At 41.9% G+C, this 24,975-nt stretch overlaps 1 protein-coding gene across 1 annotated transcript in view; it reads left to right on the plus strand.

Annotated features, from left to right (window-relative positions):
* Window positions 1-24,975, plus strand: part of csmd3b (CUB and Sushi multiple domains 3b) — a 388,634-nt gene that overhangs the window by 166,222 nt on the left and 197,437 nt on the right. The window contains 2 exon segments of the mRNA XM_048229290.1: window positions 4,769-4,881; window positions 15,541-15,618. Coding sequence (XP_048085247.1) covers window positions 4,769-4,881; window positions 15,541-15,618 — 191 coding nt within the window.

Below are 24,975 nucleotides of genomic sequence, written 5' to 3' on the forward strand. Positions count from 1 at the left end.
CGAAAGTGCTTCTTCACTCCATTGCTGTTTGTCTCTGGGCCTGACAGGGATGGTTAAGTTAAATATTAGAATTGCAGAGAGGATGCTTGGCTAGCTTGATGACAGATTGGTCACGTTGTTGGCCATGCCAGTGCCGGGCAGACTGGCCACCGGTACCTTCCCTTGTCACTATCAATTCAGCTGGAGTTATTTTCTGAGACCTTGAAGAGCTCTCAGAATTCTGCAAAGACAGGAAATTCATTGTAAATGCTCCAGTGGATAGAGTCCTTCTCTCTCTCCGTTTCCCTCTCTCTCTCCCTCTTTTTCTCCCTCTTTCTCTGTCTCTCTCTTATTCCATCACTTTCTCTCCCTCTCTCTCTCCCTCTCCTTCTCCCTCTCTCTCTGTCTCTCTCTTATTCCATCACTCTCTCTCTCTCTCTCTCTCTCTCTCTCTCTCTGCATCCCGGTGTGTCCCTCCATCGTTTTTCATTCAGCCTATGTTTGCATCATTTACATTTCAGCAAATGGCACTGTGATTCAGAAAAGGCCAAGCTTTCAGAGTGGCATATGTAATCAATTACCTCCCCCATCACCAGCGTCACCACCACCACCACCACCCACACAAACACACACACACACATACACACACACACACACACACACACACACACACACACACACACACACACACCCTGAGACGTCAGCCTCCTCTGGCTCCTCTGTCCAGCAATCAGGGTGCTGCAATTTTATCAGATATATCTAAAGGCAGAGGAGGAGGAGGTGGCATCAGGAGGTGGTGGGGATGGGTGGGGATGGGTGGATGCCGTGGGAGGTGGATGGGGGGTGCCGTAGCTGTAGCTGGCGGATATCATGTCAGGATTACCGCTGAGGGACAGTAATTGGCGAGCCACGCTGTGATGAGGGCCAGCCTCTGCCCAGCGCCCGAGCAGAATCCTCCATCTTGACGACATGCATGCTGCCGTATGCTGCTGGGTTCCCTTTGATGATGCCTTCTAAATGCGATACGCAGGACTCCCTAGGAGATGTGTGGGTTACAAAGGTCACCTATGGAAGATGATAACATGGTTGGTGGTTAACTAATTCGTTCCAATCCCCCAACCCCCACCCAGACTCACACACACAACACAAGGTTTGTCACTAACTACGCCTTCATCTGTTTTCTTCACTCGTCGTTCCCAGCAGCCTACACTGCAGCCCAGGATAAGACCCCATCCCCAAACACACACACACCCGACCTCCCCTGAGACACTTTGTTAGCGAGACACCGAGGGATGACATGTTTGGAATGAAATGATATTCCTTTGCATGAAACTTTTTTTACGACCTCTTAGCATGATTTACAGTACGTGTGCCTGGAAAAGCCATGAGAAAGGGAGAGAGAGAGTATAGGGAGGTGAAGAGTGAGTTGGAGGGAGAGAGGGATGAAGGGAGAAAGAGAAAAGGGAGAAAGGAGAGGGAGGGCACGGACTTGTCAAAGCCCATGGTCTAGCTCAAAAATTATGTGTAAGCAAGATGCCAGCTCATTTAATTAAAAACGTGTGTGCGTGTGCCGGGTGTGTCACAAGTGACCAGAGACACAACCAGCACTGGCGAGAGCCTGCAGGAGCCCACTCCTCTGACCAACGCGAGGCGTCCGCCCGTGTGACCTTTGTCGCGCTGTAATGTGATATCAAAGTGTCAGCAAGCTATACAGCCTTCTCTGTGTGGGGGTTATGACATATCGCCCACAGCACACACACATGCACACACACACACACACACACACACACACACACACACACACACACACACACACACACACACACAAGCCGCCGGGGTGACGAGAGCCACTGTGCAGAAGCAGATGCCTATGACAGGTGGATTCATTGCAATTTCCACTCGGTGGATTTAAGTGATGGCGCTCGGCTTCTCTTGGGGCAGATTGCTTTTATTCAAGGGAGATTACGCCACAGGCCCCCAGATGCATTAAGCAAGTCTTGGGAGAATTGCACACCACCCTATACAGATCTTATGTATTCATGCGATGGTGTGGGTGAATGTTTTTTGAAGAGAAAGTATATGTGTGTGTGTGTGTGTGTGTGTGTGTGTGAGTGTGTGTGTGTGTGAGTGTTTTTGTAATGTGCGTAAACGTGATGTTACATCTCTGTCCCCAGGAGATCTATGTTGTCCAATCTCCATTAGGGGCCGAATGTTGGAACAGTCGGACACACTGTACAAGTTTACGTCGACCAGTTATTAATGGCCGCCCTGGCCATGTAGAAAACAACATGTGGCTGCCCATCCTTTGACCGTGCACCCTTTGGCCATTTGCAAAAAAATCGATGCAAAATCATTTTTTGGAATGCAGAGGGCTGCCTGCCTGAATGGAGATTTGTCATGCCTCTCACAGATCTGGGCACCCTGCATACATTAAATGTCTGTGTGTAGACGCATATTTGTCTGAGTTCCATATTAATTACCGTGTCTGCTGCTGTCTCTAGGATTGTGGCTTTTGTCTGAATGGCCGTTGTTGTCAAGCGGTGCGGGGGCGATGGAGGAGAGGCTAAACCTCTCCTCCTTGCTAAACCATTTGTTTAGCTCAGACAGTGTCTGCCTCATGGGCTATTTTGGTCGGTAAATAAAGAGTGATATGTTAATTACAGAACTTGCTATGTCACTGTGATAACACTGTGACATTAGCAGTCCATCTTGCTAAAGTATCAAAAGCGTTACCTAATGCATATATGGAATTTATATCTGTTACTGTGTCTGTAGTATCTCATGTAGTGATTGGCTATGCGTCCCGTTGTCTCATCATGATATGGATGTCTCAAATGATTGTCTGAATTGGTCTTTGATCCCCATTAATACACAATCACTGGTTGTGTTGTATGGGGGACACAAGGTCCTGTCATGCGGATTTAATCTTAGCCATTGCTGTAGGGCATTGCTTTCATCCCCGTCCTAATTCCAGCTTCTCCACAGAGAGGCTGTATAGGGGAATTAACATTCAGACACAGCCGCCACACCTTGCGCAACGCGGGCCACTCTCTCTCTCCAAGGTCACTGAAATGCCGAATCAGTGGCATTTGACAGTAACACCTGTCGTTAACATTCCATAAATGTTGGCTGCCCAGAGGGAGACTGTATTGGGAGCCATTTGTGCCGTATGCTGCCTGCAGCTAGAGGGAGATTACGGAGACAGATAGGCAGAGTGAGCGGCTACTGTGCAGGTAGAGAGATACAGATGGAGCGAGGGAGGAAACGAGAGAGAGAGAGAAAAAAAGAAAGAGCGGGAACAAGGGAGAAACAGGGAAATAGAATGAGAGAAAGATCTGAAGTGAGTGGGAAAATAAGAGTGAGAAGGGGAGAGAGAGAGGGAGAAGGAGAGAGGGAGAGAGAGGGGGGGGGTGATGGAGGGAGGGAGAGAACGACAGCCAGCCCCAGCTCAAAGTGAAGCATGCTGAAGGGGGCCCGGTGTCGGTCCAGCGTGATAACGGTAATGATATGGCTCAGCTCCAGCCTGTGAAGGCCATTAAGTCGTGATTCATGTGACCATGTCCTTTAATGACACATCCCGTCAGTCATCAATAAAGCCAGCCGGATGCATGGGGCCGGAGGTGTGTGTGTGTGTGTGCGCATGCGTGTGTGTGTGTGTGTGTGTGTGTGTGTGTGTGTGTGTGTGTGTGTGTGTGTGTGTGTGTTGAGCGGAGGCAGTGTGGACCTCCACACTGTGTTGAGGGGAGGCGGCGTGACCTCTGTGCATGGTCGGAGGCACCACGCTCGTGTCGCATGATGAACAAATCGTACAAAAACTTCTGCACGTTCATCTTTCTCACCTCTCTCCTGCTGTCCCTTCAGCATGTGAGTGTGTGGGTGTGTGTGTGTGTGTCTCTTTGTGTGCGTGTGTGTGTGTGTGTGTGTGTGTGTGTGTGTGTGTGTGTGTGTGTGTGTGTGTGTGTGCGTGCGTGCGTGCGTGTATGCATGCATGTGTGTGTGTGCGGGTGTGTATGCGTGTGTGGGTGGGTGAGCGTGTGTGCGTGTATGTATGCATGTGTGTGTGTGTGTGTGTGTGCATGTGTGTGGGTGGGTGTGCATGTAAATGTGTGTGCCGGTACTTGCGCTCTGACCAGCTGGCCAGTGGCTGCCCTCCCAGAGACCGGAGCAACTCTGAGGTTTAATGAAGTAGATGCAGCTCTGAGTGAAGAGGGCAGAGAAGATACAGAGACGAATGACTTGGTTTTCTCTCTGGTGCTCTGTGGTCTGTTTCTAACACTGCACAATAGATGTATGCGCCAGCCCATCTGAAAAACATTGCTTTTATTGTCATCGGTGATACATATGAAAAATGCACTAGCACACTGGTAGGAATATTGAAACCACTTCAATCACTTTAAGTTAAATGAAATTGCAGATATACAACAGTTGGTAGTATGATGAGATTGATGCTGTAAACAAAGACTTGTTATGTAATGATTATAAAGAAGACTTTTTTTTACACAAAACAACTAGATTGAATTTCCACGGAAAACGGCAAAAGTGTGCTTGCTCAACTGTAGTTCACCAACACGATCAATCAGAAGTTGGAATTAAAATACTGCAGAGCATTGTGTAGCCGTGCTATTTCCTATGCTGTACTTTTTTTTTTAAAACGTGGCTTGGCTCAGAGAGAGATGAAGTCAAGCCTGCGTAGAGGGCTCTGAAAGGGTTAAGGCATCAGTGTCTGTTTCTGCTGATGGGTTGCATGCCGTTACATACCTAATGATCTCCTTCTCCTTGTTTCTTGCAGGTTATCGGGGATGAATGTCCCGTCACCCATTGTCAGCAACAAGAACTGGCTGAGGCTACACTTTGTAACCGACAGCAACCATCGATACAAAGGCTTTAGTGCCCATTATCAAGGTAGGCATTCTCTCCAGTCGACTCCGACTGGAGCTCCCATGCCAGCAGTATAGAGCTATGTTAACTGCACTCTTCAGAGAGCGCATAGTGTCTGGATTAAATGGTATCACTGTCTTGGCTATCTAAGGACGTTTCCAACCCTAGAACCCCACATGCTTAATTTGGAAATACTCTTCAAAGTGTTGTGATATGTTAATTTTACAGTCATTTTAAAGTTGATTGAGTTACTGCTTTAATCATCCAACCTTCTTTAATGTGTAATTATAGGAAGTCAAGATTGCCTACTATTCTTGCCACCTGGAACTAATGCACATGAGGATTTCTTTTTCTTTCTTTTTAGTACTTCTAGTGGATATTAAGCTTGTTTTCCCTCTTTTAACACCAAATATATTTTCTCTCTGAAAGTTTAATTATTTTTTGTTTAATGCTTGCATGGGTTTGTTTGATTTTTAAACTAACTTATTTGTTTCAGCAACAAGTCACTTTTCACCTCTTCTGAAATAGATGTCTCTTCTTTCTTCATGTTTTTAAAAGCTGCTTACATTACTAAACAAGCTTTAACCTCCCATCCAAAGCCATACACCCACTTGTGCCTTGCTGTGTGTTGTGCTTGTGGCTTTTCTAACACACATTTACCATAAACCCAAGTTCAATCCGCATACATAGTCAAATGGAGATGCAGGGTGAAATGTGAAGTTGTTTGCCTATCCTTACAAGTTATGTTCGAGAGAAAAGCTCCGCCTTTTGTGTTGTTTCTCCTTTTTTATTTCTTCATATGTTGGACCTTATGTTTTACTATTTATAAAATCCCTTATAATGTAGTAGAAGTTCCATCTTTTGAAAAGGGCTTCCTTCATGCCAACACAAGCTCACATTCTAGACTGTTATGAGATTACAGACAGGGAGGTTTAGAGTTTTGGACCATGGGGGGGTGGGGAAGCCGAATCACAGTTGTACAGTCTTTCGGATGCTGCTGCTGACCATGTCCATGTGAAAATATGCTTGGACTTTTGGTGATAGAAGGGCATCGGGAAAAAAATATGGACATCTGGCCAGAGATGCGCAGACCCCCAGAATGTGCTATTTTGGTCTTCTCTCCAGGAGGGTGCTCTTGTAGGTCAGTCCATCGCAGCCATCAGCAGACAGAGAGAGAAAGGGCCAGTGCACCATGTGACGGCTGCTGTGTCCAGCACGAAGCCTATTGATCCTACAGTAGATGAACTTCAGAGAGCAATAATGAAGCTCTGTTACGATTTATCAAGAACCTTGTATCAAGAACCTTGGTGATGCTAGAGTTTAATTTTTAGTGAAAGCTATGATTTTTAAAGGAAAGGGAAGAGGCATTGTGGATTGTGTTTTAGATGACCTCATATAGCTTCCCAATTGTCTCTTAAGTACAAATGGTGTCATGCTCTTGGTATGTAATTTAGTGGCAATTCTATTTTAGCTTATTCTCATGGTCATAATGTAAATGAAGTAATAATGCTATTTCTTTCTTTCTCTCTTTCTCTCTCTCTCTCTCTTTTTTTAACCCCTTTTTAAAAACTAAGCATAGCAGTATTCAGAAAAAAGACTGTAGGCCTAGGTTAACCGATGGAATTTCTGTCTTTTTAATGCTTCATGGGAGATTGCTTGGCAGTACCACCTGGTGAGAGCAACAAGCTTGCCAGTGTAAGGGTAGCAGCTGCACTGCGCCAGAGGACACCAAACACGCCCAAATCCAATTTATTTCTCTGATGTATCTACCCCCGAAAAATGATGCTATCAAAGAATAGGCCCATTTTTTTCTGTTCTTTTTGACCCAACCTGCACTTATGGATGTTAGCCAGCTGTGGCTGCCTATTGGAAGCGTCATTGTACTAAAACAATCCAAGACTACAATATGGCAGCTGTTTGTTGGCGTGTTAGTGGCATGCTGAAAGTTGGGAACAGAACCGGCTAATCATGACTAAACCAACACTTTTCAGAGAGTTTAAATCACCAATGAATCTTGCCTTTGAAGACATAAATAGCATAATTAAATAGATGGAAGAGAAAAGAACTAAATCACATTAGGTCAGTCTAAGCAACGTCTCTGGATGCAATTGCATGCTCTGAGAAAGGTTTTATATTCTATTAGGCAGGGATCACATTAGCCAGCGGCAAGCAGCAGGTTTCCTATTGTTCACTATAGTTCGGCAGCGGAACACTGGCAACAGTGGCGTAACGCTAGCGTTGAGCAAGTTGAGCGTTGAACTTGGTTCAACTTTCTATGCGCAACGCAAGCGTATTCAATTGTCAGTTAAGGCAAACTGTTTGTGTTACCATAGGAATGAGATAAAACTTATTATGGTCTGAGCGTTGTGTTACGCTTGCTGCTGCCGCTCGCCGCTGGCTAATGTGATCCCCACCTTATAAAAAATCATATGGTCCCTCCAATATAGCGTTTCAAATCATTTAATATATTTGTACTGATCAGCTTTTTAGACATCAGTCTCAATGACCCTATGGTAACACTTTCTGGGTCATTCCACAAAATCGGTGCCTTTTCAACTTTAAAAATGTGAAAAATATAATTGTTTCAAACTGATTTTTTTCAATGCCCATTTAATTAACACATCTTAACATGACAAGAAATTGTGTGGGGCCATCTCAAGCTATGCATTTATTTTTTACCATTCACTTATTACATAGAATATTGTAGGATAGTAACAGGACTGATGGTAACAGGACTGGACTGATGATTTCATGCTAAATTGCTCCTTTCAAGCTAACAGGTCAAGGTTAGGGAGGCACATGGTATGTAATCTGAAAGGTTATTACTTCTAGATATTGGTAATATCAGTATTGATAAATAATTGTTTATATATACACTTTAAAAAATGGTAACAGGACTGATGTTGTATGCTCGCCCCTCTCTCACAACCCTGATAAAACATAAAAATAAGACATTTAAGAAGAGAGAAAGTTACCCTTTCTTACACTGTGGAATCTGCTTCTTCTAAATGATGTCACTTCCTTGAAATTATGTCACTTCTAGTTTGTACCAATATTTTATAAGGGGTTTTAGTGAAAGTAACAGGACTGAGATGAAATTAAGGGACAATGATAAATGACTTATATTTTCTAATAAAACATATCTATTCATGTCAAAATCATTGCTTAACAAAGAGATTACACTTAAGACAATATAAAACTGTGAAAATTGAAAATTGTATAATTTTACCAACATTTTACAACTGAGAAGTGCTGTTGAAAAAGAATAAACATAGCGTGGGACAAGCAAAAATCAACCAAAATCCTCCTTACCCATAGCATATATTTATGTGATTTTAATCATTTTAACTTGTATTTTATTGGGTTTACTTGGTCTTATATTTATGCATATGATCTATATAGTAACATTAAGTTTTTTTAAATTACACATGTATTTGTTAAAGCAACTTTAGAACTGATTATATGTTGTGGGACGCAAAAGGCACCGATTCGGTGGAATGACCCGGATATTAAAATTCAAATAACAAATGATGACCAGGAGCAGTGGGGAGAAGAAAAATAGACCCAGTAAATAAAGTGTGTAAAATAGTGCTCTTGATGTAATCCCATTTGATTCCTTCAGACTCGAGAAAACGAGTGGCTAAGGGAGTGTATACCATCAGGACGCTAGTGTCGCAGAATCATCCCTTGGAGCGCCTGCCATGTTGGGCACTAGACCTCCTTTGATGGTCACTCCACAACTACGCCATTAGCCCGCAGGCTATTACAAGCGCCATGTTACATTCTTGAAGTTGCCATTGGCCATAATTAATTTGGCAAGGCTCCACTATGTTTCTGTCAAACTGGGTTCCTCAAGCATTTGCTTAAATCATAATGCTGTTAGTATGAATGTGTTTTTTTCCTGTCGCAGCATAGGGCAGCGAACCACGAGAATTACATTTCTGGACTTCGCCATAGTACTGTATCTGCATTGCACCACATTGGTGTTTTTGGATCCGTTCCAAGGACTCAATTTCAAATCATTCACAGCCTTTTTTGTGAGGTGATGGAGTGATGGATGTCTGGCTCAGGGACCCGGTCTCAGTCTAAAATGGGACTGTTCAGAGCTGTCTGGGTTTCCACAGTGAGTCCATTTCCCTCCTAAACTGTAATGACCACTGATTGTCCACACTGTGGTACAAGTGAATCAGTGATCCTTAATCGTTTTCATGAACAGTGTGTCATGCCTACAGTTTCCCCTTGAGATGGAAGATATTAAACTCGGAATGCTTCATGTCGCATACGTTTTGTTTCAGGGGAAATAAATAAATAATGCTGTAAATAAATAAATAATCAACTGAAAGGGTCTTTAAATGCAGGTTATGGTCTTCACTTATTGCAACATTTATAAGTGCAAATACTCTATAAACCTTTGCCTTGAGAGAAATATGAGAGTCCGGTCCCTGTCTTATTCTCATCTCTTGTCAGAATGCAAAATAATTTTCTCAAATGTCATCTTCCCATACCTCAATGAATTTGCTCAGCCATGTCACAGCCTTCCCTTCAAGCCTTGTCAGTGTACACACTACCCACGCTTCGGATTTGTTACCCGCGACGAAGTCGCAATTGCAATCGTGTCACTGCTGACTTGCTTTGATTCGCCGGTCAATCACACCATTGTAGGGCCCTGCCTGTAAGTCAATGAATTTGTCTGTCCCATGGAGGATAATGATGGATTTGTTGATGTGCCATGAAAAGCGAGCCTTTCTATTTCTCACCCTTATTGAACACCCGGCGACTGGAAAGGAGTGCTAAGTGGACCGATGACATTTCCAGAACGTTCTGCTTCCTCTTAATAAATGGTGGTCCTAAGTTTGTCGGCTGTGGGACATGACATGGGAGTTGAAAAGACGAAAGCCAGTATGCACCCAAATAGGTTTCGTGTATGGGAATAAATGATGCAGGATCTGGTCTTTAGCTATAGAAGTGTTAGCTGCAGAGGTTTACTTGTCACTATTTGGAGATGCATGTTGCATTTTATAGTGCAAAGGTCATGTTTCCTTGCCGATGGTAGACTACTGAATATATGTGTGTTACTCTGTAGTCAAAGACTCAGACACAGTATTTAAACTGTGCATTAAACACAGGATACACTCTTGCATCATATAAGTCAGATGCAAAACAAGCTATCATGACACCTTATGCTAAATGATTGAAACTACTACAGGATGAAATGCAACTCTGAGGTGCATGATTGGTCATAAAAATAGCACCATAGCATTGGGTGTGTACTCAAGAACCTGTTGGCACTTGGCAGCACATGAATTATCTGTTGCATATATGCTTCAGTATTGGTTTACTTGTTCAAGTTTCCTCAAACATATGTACCGGTAAGTAGAATAAAATGGAGGCTATAGTATTGAGAATAATGTAATATACCTATAGTCAGTGGTGCTCTAAGACTTTTCTATTAAACCAGTCCATCCTGAAATGAGTAAGCAATACCTGAGAATCACTGGCAGCAATTTGATTACACAAAAACTAATTATGCCATAAAACCAGCCATCTAATATCCAATCACTCTATGCTCAGCATCAGGTCCAGCTTTCAATTAAGTCAGTGAGTCAAGGATTAATTAGTATTGAAAGGCTTTCCAAACAGACTGACTTATGAGAATGCCCCAAAGTGGGCGGAATCATAATAAGTGGATGACAAGTGTTTTGCCTCTTAATAAATGCAGTAATATTCCATTATTAACTGACAAAAAGAGCAACATGTGAGTACTGAGTAGCAACTATTTTGGGGGGAGTTTGGGTTTTATCTATATATGGAAGATGAACAATGTTCGGTATTGTTGGAAGCTTGTGTGTAATATGAAAAAGTGAAATTATTCTCCAGAATAATGATGTCTGTTGTTCCTATTTTGGACAAAAAAGGGATGAATAGCACTCAATAGTAATGTGGCCATTTTGAAATAGAATTGCATTGACCAATTATTTTCATCAACATCTCTATAGTTCTCTTTTTCTAGCAGAAAATAGGGAAATAAAGTGAAAGGAATATTATTGGATCCATTGGGGAAATGTTCTACTGTTTTTTTTCAGAGAGAGAAAGAGAGACAGAGAATGAAAGACAGAGAGAGATAGGGAGAGAGAGAGAGAAAGAATGAAAGACGGAGAGAGAGAAAAAGAGAGAGAGAGTCCTTAAATCTGCCCATGCAACATCAACACTCACCGCAGTCCCATCATTTACGATGGCGAACTGCCACCTGTCGCCATTCCCCCCGGAGGATGGCAGTCTCTCTCTCCTCCACGGAAATGCGCTCTGGAGGAAGATGAAGCGGCGGTGGAGAGTTTGTGATGCGGACATCACACCTCCGAGCAGCACACTCCATCTGACCTTGAATGATTTATCAAGTGGGTACATCAAAAGCGCGATCCTCTTCCGTGAGGGTGGCGGCGTTCGATTATTCAGAGGTGTGCTGGGCGCACACTCAGGGCAGAACGACATGCCACCATTATGCCTGAAAGGACTGGTAATGTCAGTCAGCTGCACTTATTCATAGGAATTTTAGAGAGAGCAAGTTTCTTAACGTGCACTTCTGAAGTAGTGTGAAATATTATTATGTATTTATTTTTTTAACAAATTCCGATTTTTAAGGAGTACTCTTTGAAGCATAATTTCACAAGTACAGTAGGCCTAGGCCTACTCTGCAAAACTAACTCTAGGCTTTTAGAAATGCATTTAAAGTGATGTTCTTCACCCACTTAACACCCAGGCTATATAAATACACTTCTTTAGCTACTATAGTTAAATTGAAAGGTGCCCTTTTAGTGAAAGGCTATATGACAAAGGAAAAGATGTGAAATATGACCACTTTGTCTTTTCTGCTCTAATAACAAACGGAGCCGCACATGCATGTCTAGCCCTCAGACCGCTGAGTTATCGGAGTCTTGCCTTTTCTCATCTGATAACAAATGGCGACGGGGCTGTACGTTTGATTCCAAACCACTGGATAATCTCAGCCTTCCGGATGGAAGACAATTACAGTAATCTATCCCATATATGATGGAGGTTCAGGATAAGAGGCAAGGAGACTTGTGCACGGGAGATAAGAACACAATTTGGAGATGTGTCTAAGATCACACCAGGGCGTTTCCGTGAACATAACAAAAGGTGTGAAATTAAAGTTTTGACCAAAGAGAGCATGGGCTTTTTTTAGTTCAAGCTTTGTTTATATGTATAGTGTTATGCTGCTGTTAAAAGCTCCAAAGCAAATAAGAAAATGGGAATATTTCATCCTCCATTTAAAAAAGCAGATCTCACTGCCTGTGAAAAACAACAGTTAAATACATCAGTCGTTTAGTTTATGTATTAAAAAAATAGTTGATCGTTTGACGTGGTGTCACATCTCCCTGAAAATAGGAAATATGTTTCTCTTTAACAAGGCAAGGAATAGAAGTTGGTCATTTCTTTTCAGCTAATTATGAGATGCTGATTCAACAGGTCTTTGCACTGAAAGTTTTAATCAGTTAATGTTGTTGAGTTGCTATTTTAATTTTAACAAAATGAGAAGACTTATATAACTTTGGTAGGTACTGTTTGGATATGTGCTGTTTTGACACACAAGAGTCTGGTTTTATGTGAATAGTTGATCATTTGAAGTCCTCACTTATTAATAAATTAATATGAATACCGATACAGTTGAAAAAATAGTATAACATCTCAGTGAACAAGAGCGAAAAGGAGGGGAGGGGGACCTCAGATGTTTTCAAGGACTGCTGGCTCTACAGTAATACTACCATAATGTAATTTTATACTGCCACTGTGGAAGCATTCTGTATTGCTACCAGCCCTGTGGCTTTCGGCTACCATTAGCCATTAACCCAGCTTAGCCCTTAGCCTAAGCTAAATAACAGCATTACAGACACTGTTTTATATTGGTCTCTGAAAGAGAACCTGTTCTCTGCCTCAGGCACTGTGAAAAGCAGGCCATCAACCAGTGACTATCACAGGCATCAGCGATGCTCTGCTCTGTGATCCAATTGAAGTGCTATATCCTACGCCGGGATTTATTGCTAGTTCATCATATTTAAAATAAAGTGGTAGAATAGTCACTACAGGATTTTTTCCCTTTCAATTATGGTGTCTAGAGAGTATTGGCATTCAGAGGTAGGCTTACCAAAACCATTATATCGTAAAATGAAGAACTTATGTGAAGTTCAAGTTAACATAGGTCAAGAGTCTTGACTTTCTTCTGGGGGCGCATTCTAGCCGCGTCTCCCAGACATCAAGTGAACAAATGAACTTTGCTCGGCACTTGAACATAAAATGCCCCTCCACCCCTCATCCATCATTTGGGCTGTGCTTGATCACTGTTCAAGTAGGCCTTAAGTAATGGTCAGCCCATTTCCTGTTTTAATCATTAGCACTCTGTCCAAGTAGAGTTCCAGTATCTGTCAATCAAATGCAGAAGTGGGAAAAGCAGGATGCCTATCCAGATGCAAAGGCATTAACAACAGTTTTTATCCTTTTCTTTTTGTTTTAAAACTATTTTTGGTTTGTTTTGAAATAGATTTTTCATTTATCATCATATTTTAATTAATTAATTTAATTTATTTATTTATGAGGGCCATGCAGGCAGTTCCCTTTAAGGGCCAAGATTGAAGTGCTGGAATGAAACACTCAGCTCTTGCTAATGGGAGTCAGCAGGGAGGTATCATTTATCAGTCCTGTACATTGAGTAAGAGGACCCTTGGTACTGTATGTGCTTCACATGTTGGCACCATGTGCTATGTAGCCTGCTTAATCACATGTTAAATTCAAGATGGGTTTTAAGCATGGACCCTTCAACTGAATTGAAATATCAATCTAACAGAGCTGGCACAAGGCTGTAATAGGTACATGCATCATTATTGTTAGTTGTGTAGAGTGTAGTTCGCCATGGCGATGTGTTTAATCAAAGCTGTACATGTCAAGCAGGAAAGAGTGTCACATGTAGCACACGGTCTAAGAGACGTAAGTGGGTGCTTATACAGTCACATATTCAGCAGTCTCTTCCATTTGAATTTGTCTTCTTTCCTTTCAAACTGTAATATCATTTGTGTTGTATTATATATCCTAGAGCAAGAGGGAGAACAGTACATGCACAGGTTTGCTACTGTCTCCAATATGTTTGACCACTCACAGCATTGACAAAACTGGTAACGTAGAATGGAAATGGATGAATATTCCTTAACATAGTAATACCATTCTCTCTCTATGAATGATTTTGGCAAATGGTATAGTCTTTGTAGAATACTTTGTAAGGGTGGGCAAACATCTAATTTCATTGACATCCATCTCCATGTCTGTCAAGATGCACAAAATATCCTTGGAAAAAAAGAACAGGTCTTATAAGTATTAACTGAGTCAACCATGATATATTTGCTGCTGCAAACAACACCACCAACAATCCCCAATCCCCCAACCCCCCACCTTTTTTGCACATTAAAATTGATATGAAGCATTCTTGTGTGAAATGGTGGTGCAATTCAGTCAAGACATGCTTGATAGCATCACGCCCCAAATTCATTTATCAGTCGACAGTCCTGGTTAAATTCCTCCAGAAACAGTTGAATCAGAGAACGAACGGACAGAGGCTAAATGGGCGTATGTGGCCGTGGCCTTGGGGATGCTGAGGGCTGGGGAGTGTGTCCATCCAACCAAAGCAGCGTCCACTCAGTCTCCTAGTCCTCAGCTCCTCAAATCCCCAAGTCATCGCCACAAACCCCCATGCTCTGATGTGATATTTTGTTGTATGTATACATGAGGTGATGCTCGAATGATGTTATGAGAATCTTGTTTATCTGTTTGGTTGTTTGTTTTTAACATTTTGTCATACAGTACATTATATTCACTATTTCCCTCATCTGCTTTAGCAAATAGTACCCAGCCACAAAGAAACATTTACCATTTTGCTTTTGAATTATTATTATTGTTATTGTTATTGTTATTATTATTATTATTATTATTAATTATTAATAATAATAATAATAATAATAATAATAATAATAATAAATTGCTGTACTTTTGTTCATCTGAGACCAGGTGAGCTGAAAACTAAAGTTGACAAAGGCCCTAAAGGTGCTCTAGTGCAGTGCAGTAAACTGGGTGAGCTTCTGCCCTGTCTTTTACTGTGTCTTGTTTGATACTGTACATTTGACAAAGTTTGCTGTGGCCTCACAAATTGGCCACTCTACCTCTAAAACTGCCCGCCAGTTAGAGCCACCTCTGCCCCTAAAGAGCCCGTGGTGGCTCCAAGGCGGTCAGCCTCGACCGCCTGGGGACCACCCAGTCATCTGAAGGCTGGCAAATGAACAAAAGTCCATCCTGCTTTATGATTCTGTTTCTTCTCCCCATTTCTCTTCCCATACATTCCTCCACTCCTCCATCCCAACACTCACTTCTTTCTTCACCACATCTCACCTTTCACTTCCTTTCTCTTTCTTTTTGGGCCAGGATATGTGTGTTTGTAGATTGTCACTGCTAGATTTTGTTTGTTTGTTTGTTTTGTTTTGTTTGTTTGTTTCTGTGGTTATTGTCATGAGGCTTTTCAGGGATGGTGTCCTTTTTTTCAATGCTGACTGATTATTTGAAACCTGTTTCATCTGATTTCATGTTTGTTTTTTGTTTCTTTCTTCCTTTCTTTTTCCCTTTGACTAGTGAAAAGGTCCGTAGATTTTAAATCTAGAGGAGTAAAATTATTCCCAGGCAAAGACAACACCAACAAGTTTTCTATCTGTGAGTCTACCTGTTTGTTACTCTTTTTTATGGTAAATCTGTAACCTTTCCTTTCTGTGGAATTTTGTGTGTGTGGTCTGTGTGCGTTTGTGTCATGTTCGTGTAGTCCTGTTTTATTTTGCCATTGCTTGGTTTGGCCACTGTATTACTGCCTGATGGTGCTATGTGCATGGTCTGCTGTCCCCTATGCCATGCCATCTGTGAGCTAGCCAGCCTGCCTCTCTGCACTGTGGCAGTGGACCTGCACATTATGGAACACACATGCACTGTGCAAATCTCAAGGATGGAGTCCCATAATGGCGTTAGTCAAGCGGTAAAGCGCTTGCCAGCTGCATGATGCACAAGGCCAACAGAATGTCCACATTACCACTTAGCCCTGACATGTGTGAAGACCAGTCTGATGCTGAACTGCTTCAACTAAGGAAAACACAAACCTTCTCCCTTGACCAATCCCTGTTAAATTGAATTATACTGTAAAATCTCAAACAAAAATGATATAAGAAAATAGATCTTTAAAAAAAAGTGTCTATTTACAAACAATATGCATACAACTCAAATCTGTGGGTATAGATTCATTTTTTTTTTTTTTTTTTCAGGCATCGTGGGCCCATTCTGAGGTTATATGGAGAGCTACATACTCTCTGTGCACTGTAAACATCTTCCAAAAAATACCCCCCTCCTGGATGACACAGTGGAAGAGCACATATTAAAGCAGAACACACATGGTGGCCCACATCTCTCAGATGTCCCAGCTGGCCTCTACTACTACTGTCAACACAGAGTATTGAATACACATGCTCTGAAATGAAAGTCAGCCTGTTCAAACCCCTCGCCACATCAAAGCATGGTCTGCTGGTGTGCTGTGTGCAAAATAGACAGCTAAAATTAGGTATACAAAATTGCAGAGCGGGACTGGGCTGTAACAATGACTGTGATTGTTTCCTGGGAAATGGCTGGCCGAGTGGACACATTGTGCATCGCTGCAGCCGCAGTCTTTTTATATAGTTCTCAGAAAGAGACGACTCGACTCTCAAGTCTCAAATCTCAAGCACACTTTCCAGTGAGATATGAATGGCAGAGCCCTTTAAAAGTCTCTTCAGTCCCTGTAGTTTCTCTTGACAAGGAGTTATCCTGTCATACATATCATATAAATGAAACTACTCTTGTTACCTAATCCTCCTAATTTACCTAAACCCGCTCCCACTACACCCACAAACATAAGTTGAGTGCCACAGTTAATCACAGCCGTGAGGATGCCCCTTACCAATCCCGTGAGCATAAGTGTTACATTGCCTTTGTGCAATAGTTCTACAACCAACTAATTGATTTTGACAGTGAATTTGAATTAATTGACACCAGATTCTGTTTTCTTTCATTTGTTCTATTTTGGTTATTCATTCACTTCCACTAAAAAAAAAATAAGTTACCACTTGAGTTTCTTGGTATCAATTGTTGCCAAGCAACACTCTGCAGGCAAGTTGAGTGAGAAGTGCTATCACATCCATTTGTACACTCACCTGACCTCACATTACATAGAGTTTGTACAGTCCTTCTATTCCATTTGCTCCAAATTACTATCAACGATAATGCTATACAATCAGCAACTGCCATTCTGCTCCCTGGCCTTCGATGTATAGGACATTGACATGCTACTGGGGAAAGTCTGAGTGGGATTGGGCTAGGATATCACCATACATGAAATTCCTCTAGTCCAATCAGAAATGAATAACTTGTTTCTAAACTTTAAAGGCAGAGCCCTTTAAAAGTCTCTTCAGTCCCTGTAGTTTCTCTTGACAAGGAGTTATCCTGCCATACATATCATATAAATGAAACTACTCTCGTTACCTAATCCTCCTAATTTACCTAAACCCGCTCCCACTACACCCACAAACATAAGTTGAGTGCCACAGTTAATCACAGCCGTGAGGATGCCCCTTACCAATCCCGTGAGCATAAGTGTTACATTGCCTTTGTGCAATAGTTCTACAACCAACTAATTGATTTTTACAGTGATTTTGAATTAATTGACACCAGATTCTGGGATATCTGGGATAGGATATCACCATACATGGAATTCCTCTAGTCCAATCAGAAAAAAATAACTTGTTTCTAAACTTTCGAAATTAACCATATTAATGTTGTTTACTTTGCAAGTAAAAAAAAGCTTATTTTACTTGTTGCTAATGCTAACCTTAACCCTCACAATGATACACAGGAAGAACATAAGACATGTTGTTATAACGGATTCAGTAGTTCTTTAGTACTTAGTGTGGAGTAGTTCTTGGGCTTCATTCTGATATCACAAACGTTAGAGGGGAGTCCCGTTTTTGGACAGCAGCACTTTTGAATTCTGTGGAAATGATTGAAGACCAAAATGATGCTGAACTACTCATATTGTGCTCCACTGCAGTGAATATAGTCACTGGCATGGCAATCACTGGCAATCACTGGCAATCACTGGCAATCACTGGCATGGTTACCTGAAACACATGACGTGCAGAATGGCCATTTAATTTAAGAGCATACACTGGGTCATTATTTCCCAGCTCTGAATAAGCTCAGGTGGTTTTAACTGAAGTGTCACATTGAGCCTTTTTATAATAGTATTTCATCCACACATGTATCCTACAGTATAGTATATATTTCATGAATTCTATCCTTTCCCTCTTGGTGAATTAAGTGATTATTTGCTTCAAGGGACATTAATAATAAAATGCATTTTATCATATGAACGCACAAGTTGCTTGCTGAAATGTTTATGTTTCTTAAGAAAACACAATATGAACGTTAAATATTTTGTGTTGTTGGATTGTTCCTTTAGTACTGATGTTTATGTGTAGAATAATAGTATCACCTCCAGCGTTCTCCACATAATCAAAGAAGAGGATAAACAGCCCAACATTCTTTTTTATTATGATGTCGACAAACACCAATAAACAAAGCAATGGAATTATTTGGTCTGTAGCCTAGACGAATGAATGTACATTTGTTTTGTTGGAAATCATGGAAGCATTGTGCAGCACAGACATCACAGTCCCTTTGGCACGTCTGCATCAGAAGTGGCATGGGCATTTTGTTTAGTTTGAGGTGTGAGTGTGGAGCTTTCGAGTAGGTTTCTGTTCAGTGTCCCTCTGAGTGAATGTGTCTGTCCCTTGGGCATTCACAATGCATGTGTGAGGGGGGCAATAAGGAGAGTGTGCATGAGCAAAACACAACAGCAACAACAGACCCACGACAAACAGCTCCCAATTTGAAGCTTGTGTGCATGTGTCTGCATGGTCTGCATCTGCATTCTGGCTCTATGTTTACGTTATATGATTATTATTATTATTATTATTATTATTATTATCATTATTATTATTATTATTATTATTATTATTATTTCTGTCTTCTTCTTTTCTTTCTCTGCTTTGTTCTGCACTCTCTCTCTCTCTCTCTCTCTCTCTCTCTCTCTCTCTCTCTTTTGCTTTCTCTCATTATATTCTTTTCTTTCAGCCCAGCCATGTCTTTGTAGCGAAAAAGAGCATTGTGGGATGCATCATTGCACAAAAGTTGAGAGACACTGTCTAACGAACGAAGCCGAGGTTAATTACCATAGACCAAAAAATGTGTTCAGTGAAAGAGAACGCTGACTAATTGAAGCATATAGCGGCTCTCGAAATGAGTGGTTCAAGCTTGCAGTCTGAATAGAGTTCTATCAAATGTGTGTGTGTGTGTGTGTGTGTGTTCTTGCGTGTGATATGCAGATGGCTAAGTAGAGCCAGTACTATCTTTCCATATTACTTCAGTCACAGTGGTGCGACAAGGTTTGCATTCCCCCTTTGCAGAAATAATTTAAGCTTAGCTTTTGCTACTCAAAGCAGTAATTAATCACTGAGAGTTGTGTTGCTTCCTGTGTGTGTGTGTGTGTGTGTGTGTGTGTGTGTGTGTGTGTGTGTGTGTGTGTGTGTGTGTGTGTGTGTGTGTGTGTGTGTGCACGCGTGAGAAAGAGTAACTTACAGTGTATGTTTGTATACATGTGTATACTCTAAATGATACACAAAAGTTTTACTTTTTATTGTTGCGACAGCATCTATATTATGTGTGTGTCTGTTTTACATTTATCTATATGTGACGGTGTTTGGGACCTGTATGTCTGTACATGTCATATAAGGTGTGTGTATGTCTACTGACATGGTTACCAACTGTGTGTTGGTGTGTTTTTGTGTATACGTTATGTATATACGTGTATACGTTATGTGTGTGTGTGTGTGTGTGAAGTGTGTTTGTGTGTAGTAAATGGTAGGTGTCACTGTTTGCTGTGAGTTGACTGTTTGACAGGCTTGAGTCTGGAGGTGTAACAGGTGATAGGGACTGTCACTAGATACCTGAGAGTGTAGCCTGACAAAAACACCCCCTGACTCATACACACACACACACACACACACACATCCCAAACACATACCCAGACACACACACACACACACTCGCATGCTTACTCTTCCGCATCCCTAACTTTCTCTCTTTTATTATTTGTCTTTCTATCCATCCCTCTCTCCATTCCGATCTCTCTCCCTCAGTATTTGCCTCTTTTATCCTCCCTCTATCCCTCTCTCTCCCTTTCTTCATCCCTCTCTCTCTCCCCCCCCCCCCTTGGCTTCCCTCTCTGCTGGCCCGGCACTCCCACCCGTTCTCCCAATGGGTTTCACACTCCGCTGGTCTCCACCATGTGGAAATAAAAGGCAACTTTCCTAAACATTTCAGACAAATTGTCCTCGCGCACGTCCGGGGGGGTGCGAGAGAGCTGATGAGGTGTGCTCAAGTGACCCACAATCTCATACCGCCAGCCAGGGCCATTTGTAGACGAGCCAATCCCCAACCTCAAAAACACCCAGCCCCACAACCCCTCTTCCTCCACCACCAGTCATCCCTGCGTCTGCTGACGGATGGTGGAATGGAAAACATGACACCTCTAACTACATTATATATGCCATCCTACAGTAAAAAAAAAACACCGTTCACAGCGTGATTTCCAGATCTCTCCTGCCATTTTTGTTTTAAAAAAGCTGGGGGGGGTTTTTCACTTATGGCCTTTTGTCATCACGGCTGACTCGAGTTGAGATGACAGTTCTCCAGCCCCCCCGCTGCTGTGCGGAACCTTATGGTTATGTTGCAGTGCCGGAACTGGCTTGGCCACAGCTCTCTCTCCCTCTCTACCACTGATACTCTGGGAGCTGGGAACTGTTGTTTCTTAGCAACTGTTGTTCATAAGGGGAAAAAATCAAAGCAAAACAAACCAAAAACAATAGCTGTACTCTAAAGCTTTTCTCTGCATGACAGTCTGTTTCTTATGAATTTTTAACAAGAATTTGCTCTTAACTGTGAAGGCTGTGGATGTGTGATAAAGTGAGATTAAAACGATAGGCCATTCTGGCCAGCATTCATCAGCTGTATGCTGCTGAAGTAGATTACAAACTGAGGAGGAGAATTTTGTGAAAATCCTTTAGTATCTCTGGATTTGTGTTTGAGCTATTCATAGTCCAAATTGACTAGGAGCGAGGAACAATATGCTGGATTATCCTTTGTTTTCATCCTATTTTTAGTGTGTGCGTCTCTGTGTGTTTCAGTGTGTGTGTGTGTGTGTCTGTGTCTGTGTGCATGTGTGTCTCTGTGTGTGTGTGTGTGTGTGTCTTTGTGTCTGTCTCTCTGTATGTATGTATGTATGTGTGTGTGTGTGTGTGTGTGTGTGTGTGTGTGTGTGTGTCTCTCTCTCTCTCTCTCTCTCTCTCTCTCTCTCTCTCTCTATCTTTTTCTCTCTCTCTCTGTGTTTGGTAAATGCATGCTTATCTTAACTGTATGAGCTGTACAGTATGTTAATCACAACAAAAAGAAACCTTACAAAAGTCTTACATTGCAAATTTATTTAGCAAACAACATCCTTACAAAACATATCCAGGCTTCTTTTCCTTCTCCCCTACAACCCATCACCCATTCCAGATCTCTCTCTCCTCTCTCTCTCTCTCCCTCTCTCTCTCTCTCTCTCTCTCTCTCCCCAGCCTCTCCACTTTGATATGGAAACAGTCCCTTTCATGTGTTTGTTGCCATTCTGATTGGGGTGCCTTGGCATGCTACCTATGCTGCTTATGCTGCAGCAGCCTCTACCACTACTGTTCCCGTCCTCCTAGGGAGTATTTTTGGACGACGGCAGCGTGGCGGTGCCTTTTGTGAGGCTCTGGCTGTCCTGCAGGGAGACAGCGGTGTAAGCACATCCCCTCAGCTGTCACACTCTGAGCACGTGGCAGGGCGAATCAAGGCAGGCTGTTGAAAGGCATTGAAAGGCAGCAAAAATAGATGTATTTGTAGATTTATATTTTTAGATGAAGTCATTACTGTGTGTGTGTGTGTGTGTGTGTGTGTTTTGTGTCGGTGTCGGTGTTTGTGTGTGTGCTTGTTCTTGTGTGTGTCTATGTGTCTGTGTGTGTATGTGTGTGTCTTTGACCTCATACCCTTGCGTTTACTTGAAAACATTTGCTGACAACACAGTTACTGAAATCGATACTGTGATGTCTCTGGCTCTGATAGAATGGATCTTAAAATGTTTTTTCCCAATCTGCACTCATGGCCCCCTCTGTTCACTTTGCCCCGAGATGTGCAGCAGATGGTGGTACAACTGTGAGGAGACGTTTTAGCTGTGCCATTGTCAGATGCGCTCAGAGGCTCAGAGAAACAAGATACATCCTGAGTGTGTGTGTGTGTGTGTGTGTGTGTGTGTGTGTGTGTATGTGTCTGTCTATTGTAAAATTTTACGTTGAACATCTTGAACAGGACAGAACGGTGAAGCAGTGGTAAATATTACGAGAAACTATGATTAATTTGACTTTATTTGATAAAATTAAGAAATTGACCTTGAATAATTACCAAGTAGTAGCAGAGTAGTGTCATGGCATACGAGAGAGAGATATGTAAATGGTTACAGAAACATCATTTGCATTAAGTTTACTGTTCTGCAACTGACTTTATCGCATGGAGACTTTTAAAATGATATCAGACACAAGCAGATTATAATTTCTCCTTTGACAAATACAGTTAGAGTTCAGGTATTTTCCTGTGGTCCAGGAGTGAGTTAGGCCCTCAGCAGGGTGACAAGAACCAACACCAAATTGCAGCTGAAACCAGAGGCTTTCTAGTTCACTGTATGTTTATACAGGGGTGCTGTTGATTACAATGGCTTTTGTCAATATGAGACCTTTCCACTAGTTTAGGTATGCAAGCAAATTGCTGGCCTTACACTATCTATGTGTGTATGTGTGTCTATCTAGATGTATGTAGACATAGACATGATGTAGCTGCCTACATGTGTCTATATCTGTGTGTGTGTGTGTGTGTGTGCCTACATGTGTGTTTGTGTGTGCTGACTAACTCAGTCTCACCCACCAAGCCCCATCCGGCGTAATTATGGCGCAAACCCCAGTTATGTGTCACCCCTGCTTTTCCCCATCCCAGAAGCCCCTGTCTGAAGTGCCTGTCTGTCTGCCTGTCTGTCTGTCTGCCTGCCTGCCTGCCTGCCTGCCTGGGCGCTCACTCATCACAATGACACCATTCACGCTTGTAGCATTAGTCATGCCAGGCTTTCTACCCTCTCTTATTTGTTTTCCCCCCTCCACGCGATTATGTCATCCATCCGTGGACAAAACAAGCTGTGTAAAAACAAAATAAAAAAAAAAAAAAATCTAGTCGGGGAAAAAAAGAATAGCCAGGCTTTGTCAGTGGAAAGCGTCTGTATGTCCAATGCCCATGTGGCTATCTGCCTACATACACATTGGTTTACTGCTGGCTTGCCATCCTCGGGCTGCCTGTCTCTTGTCGTCTGGCTGGCGAGCTGGCTTTCTTTCTCCTTTTCCGTTGTTTTTGTTTAGTCTTTTCAGCCGAAAATCCCTGTTGATAGAATGAAGCGGGCACAAAATAGAAGAACAAACACACTCATGCATGCATACTGTATGTAGATGCCCCCACTTTGCAAATTTGAAAAGACCCATAGATGCATTTGCAAACAAACATGCTATGTCTCCAATGCTTTAACTGCCCTTGCTGAGTGTATTGCCAGCGGCCGCAAATACAACCCCATTTCCCAAAAAAAAAAAAAAGTTGGGACGCTGTGTAAAATTGTTCAAACGGAGAAATTTGATTTGTTTTATTAATGCAGCAATATGTCTCAAAGCAGGGATAGGGGCATTTTAGCTGCTTGACAGTCTGGGGTCTTCGTAATCATGTTTTTTCCTTTTCATGATGCACCCAATGTGAAAGGGTCTGGGCTGCAAGTAGGCCTCTTTACCACCTGGACTCGTATACTATGCGGCCATACTGTAGTAGTATGTGCAGAATGCAGTTTGTCACTATTTTCCTGAAAAATTCAATGTCTTCCCTGAAAAAGATGATTTATGGATGATGACATATGTTGCTCAAAACCGGTATATATCATTCAGGATTAATTGAGCCTTTTCAGATGTGTAAGCTGTCCATGCCATAGGCACAAATACACCCCCATACCAGCATAGATGCTTTTAAACTGTAGACTAATAACTAGTTGGATCGTCCCTCTCCTATTAAGCCTGGAGGATGTGGAGTCCGTGATTTCTAAAAAGAGTTACATTTTTGATTGGTTTAACCACAGGACAGTTTTCCACTTTGCCCCAGTCTATCTTAAATGAGGTCGGGCCCAGATAAGATGGTGGCATTTCTGGATCATGTCTAAATATGGTTTCCTCTTTGCATGGTAGAGTCTTAACCAGCATTTGTGGATGGAGCATCAATCTGTGTTCATAGACAGTCAATATCGGAAGTTTTCCATAGCCAAATAGGTCTGTTTTAACCTGTTGAGGAGTGAATTCTTTAAGACAATGTCGTTTCCCAGAGAGTGAATTATTTTCCTGTCTCCTTCTATTGAAATGTTCCTCCCTGTGTTTTTTTTTTTTAACTTTAACATTACACAAGTTCTCTAGTGTTTTGTTGCCCCTGTCCCAACTTTTTTGAGATGTATTGCTGACATCAAATACAAAATGAACGCATATTTTTCATTAATTAGGCAAATATTTTCTTTTTGCAACTAAATATGAAATTCACAAATTATCATATTCTGATTTTATCTACATTTTACAGTGTCCCAACCTTTTTGTAAACAGTGTTGTACCAATATAAATTCCATACTTAATACATAACGAGCAAGTTAGACAACAAATGATGTCTAATACGAGTCATTTTGAAGGAATGTACAGTCTACAGCTTTTTTGTCTTGTTCCTACAGTCCTCTCATTGCCTACACAGTGATACATTCTATACCCCAGCACTGTTCTTGTATTGTAAGAGGTCAGCCCCCTGTGC

This window comes from Alosa alosa, chromosome 20 (assembly GCF_017589495.1).
Source record: "Alosa alosa isolate M-15738 ecotype Scorff River chromosome 20, AALO_Geno_1.1, whole genome shotgun sequence".
NCBI classification, from domain to species: Eukaryota; Metazoa; Chordata; class Actinopteri; order Clupeiformes; family Clupeidae; genus Alosa; species Alosa alosa.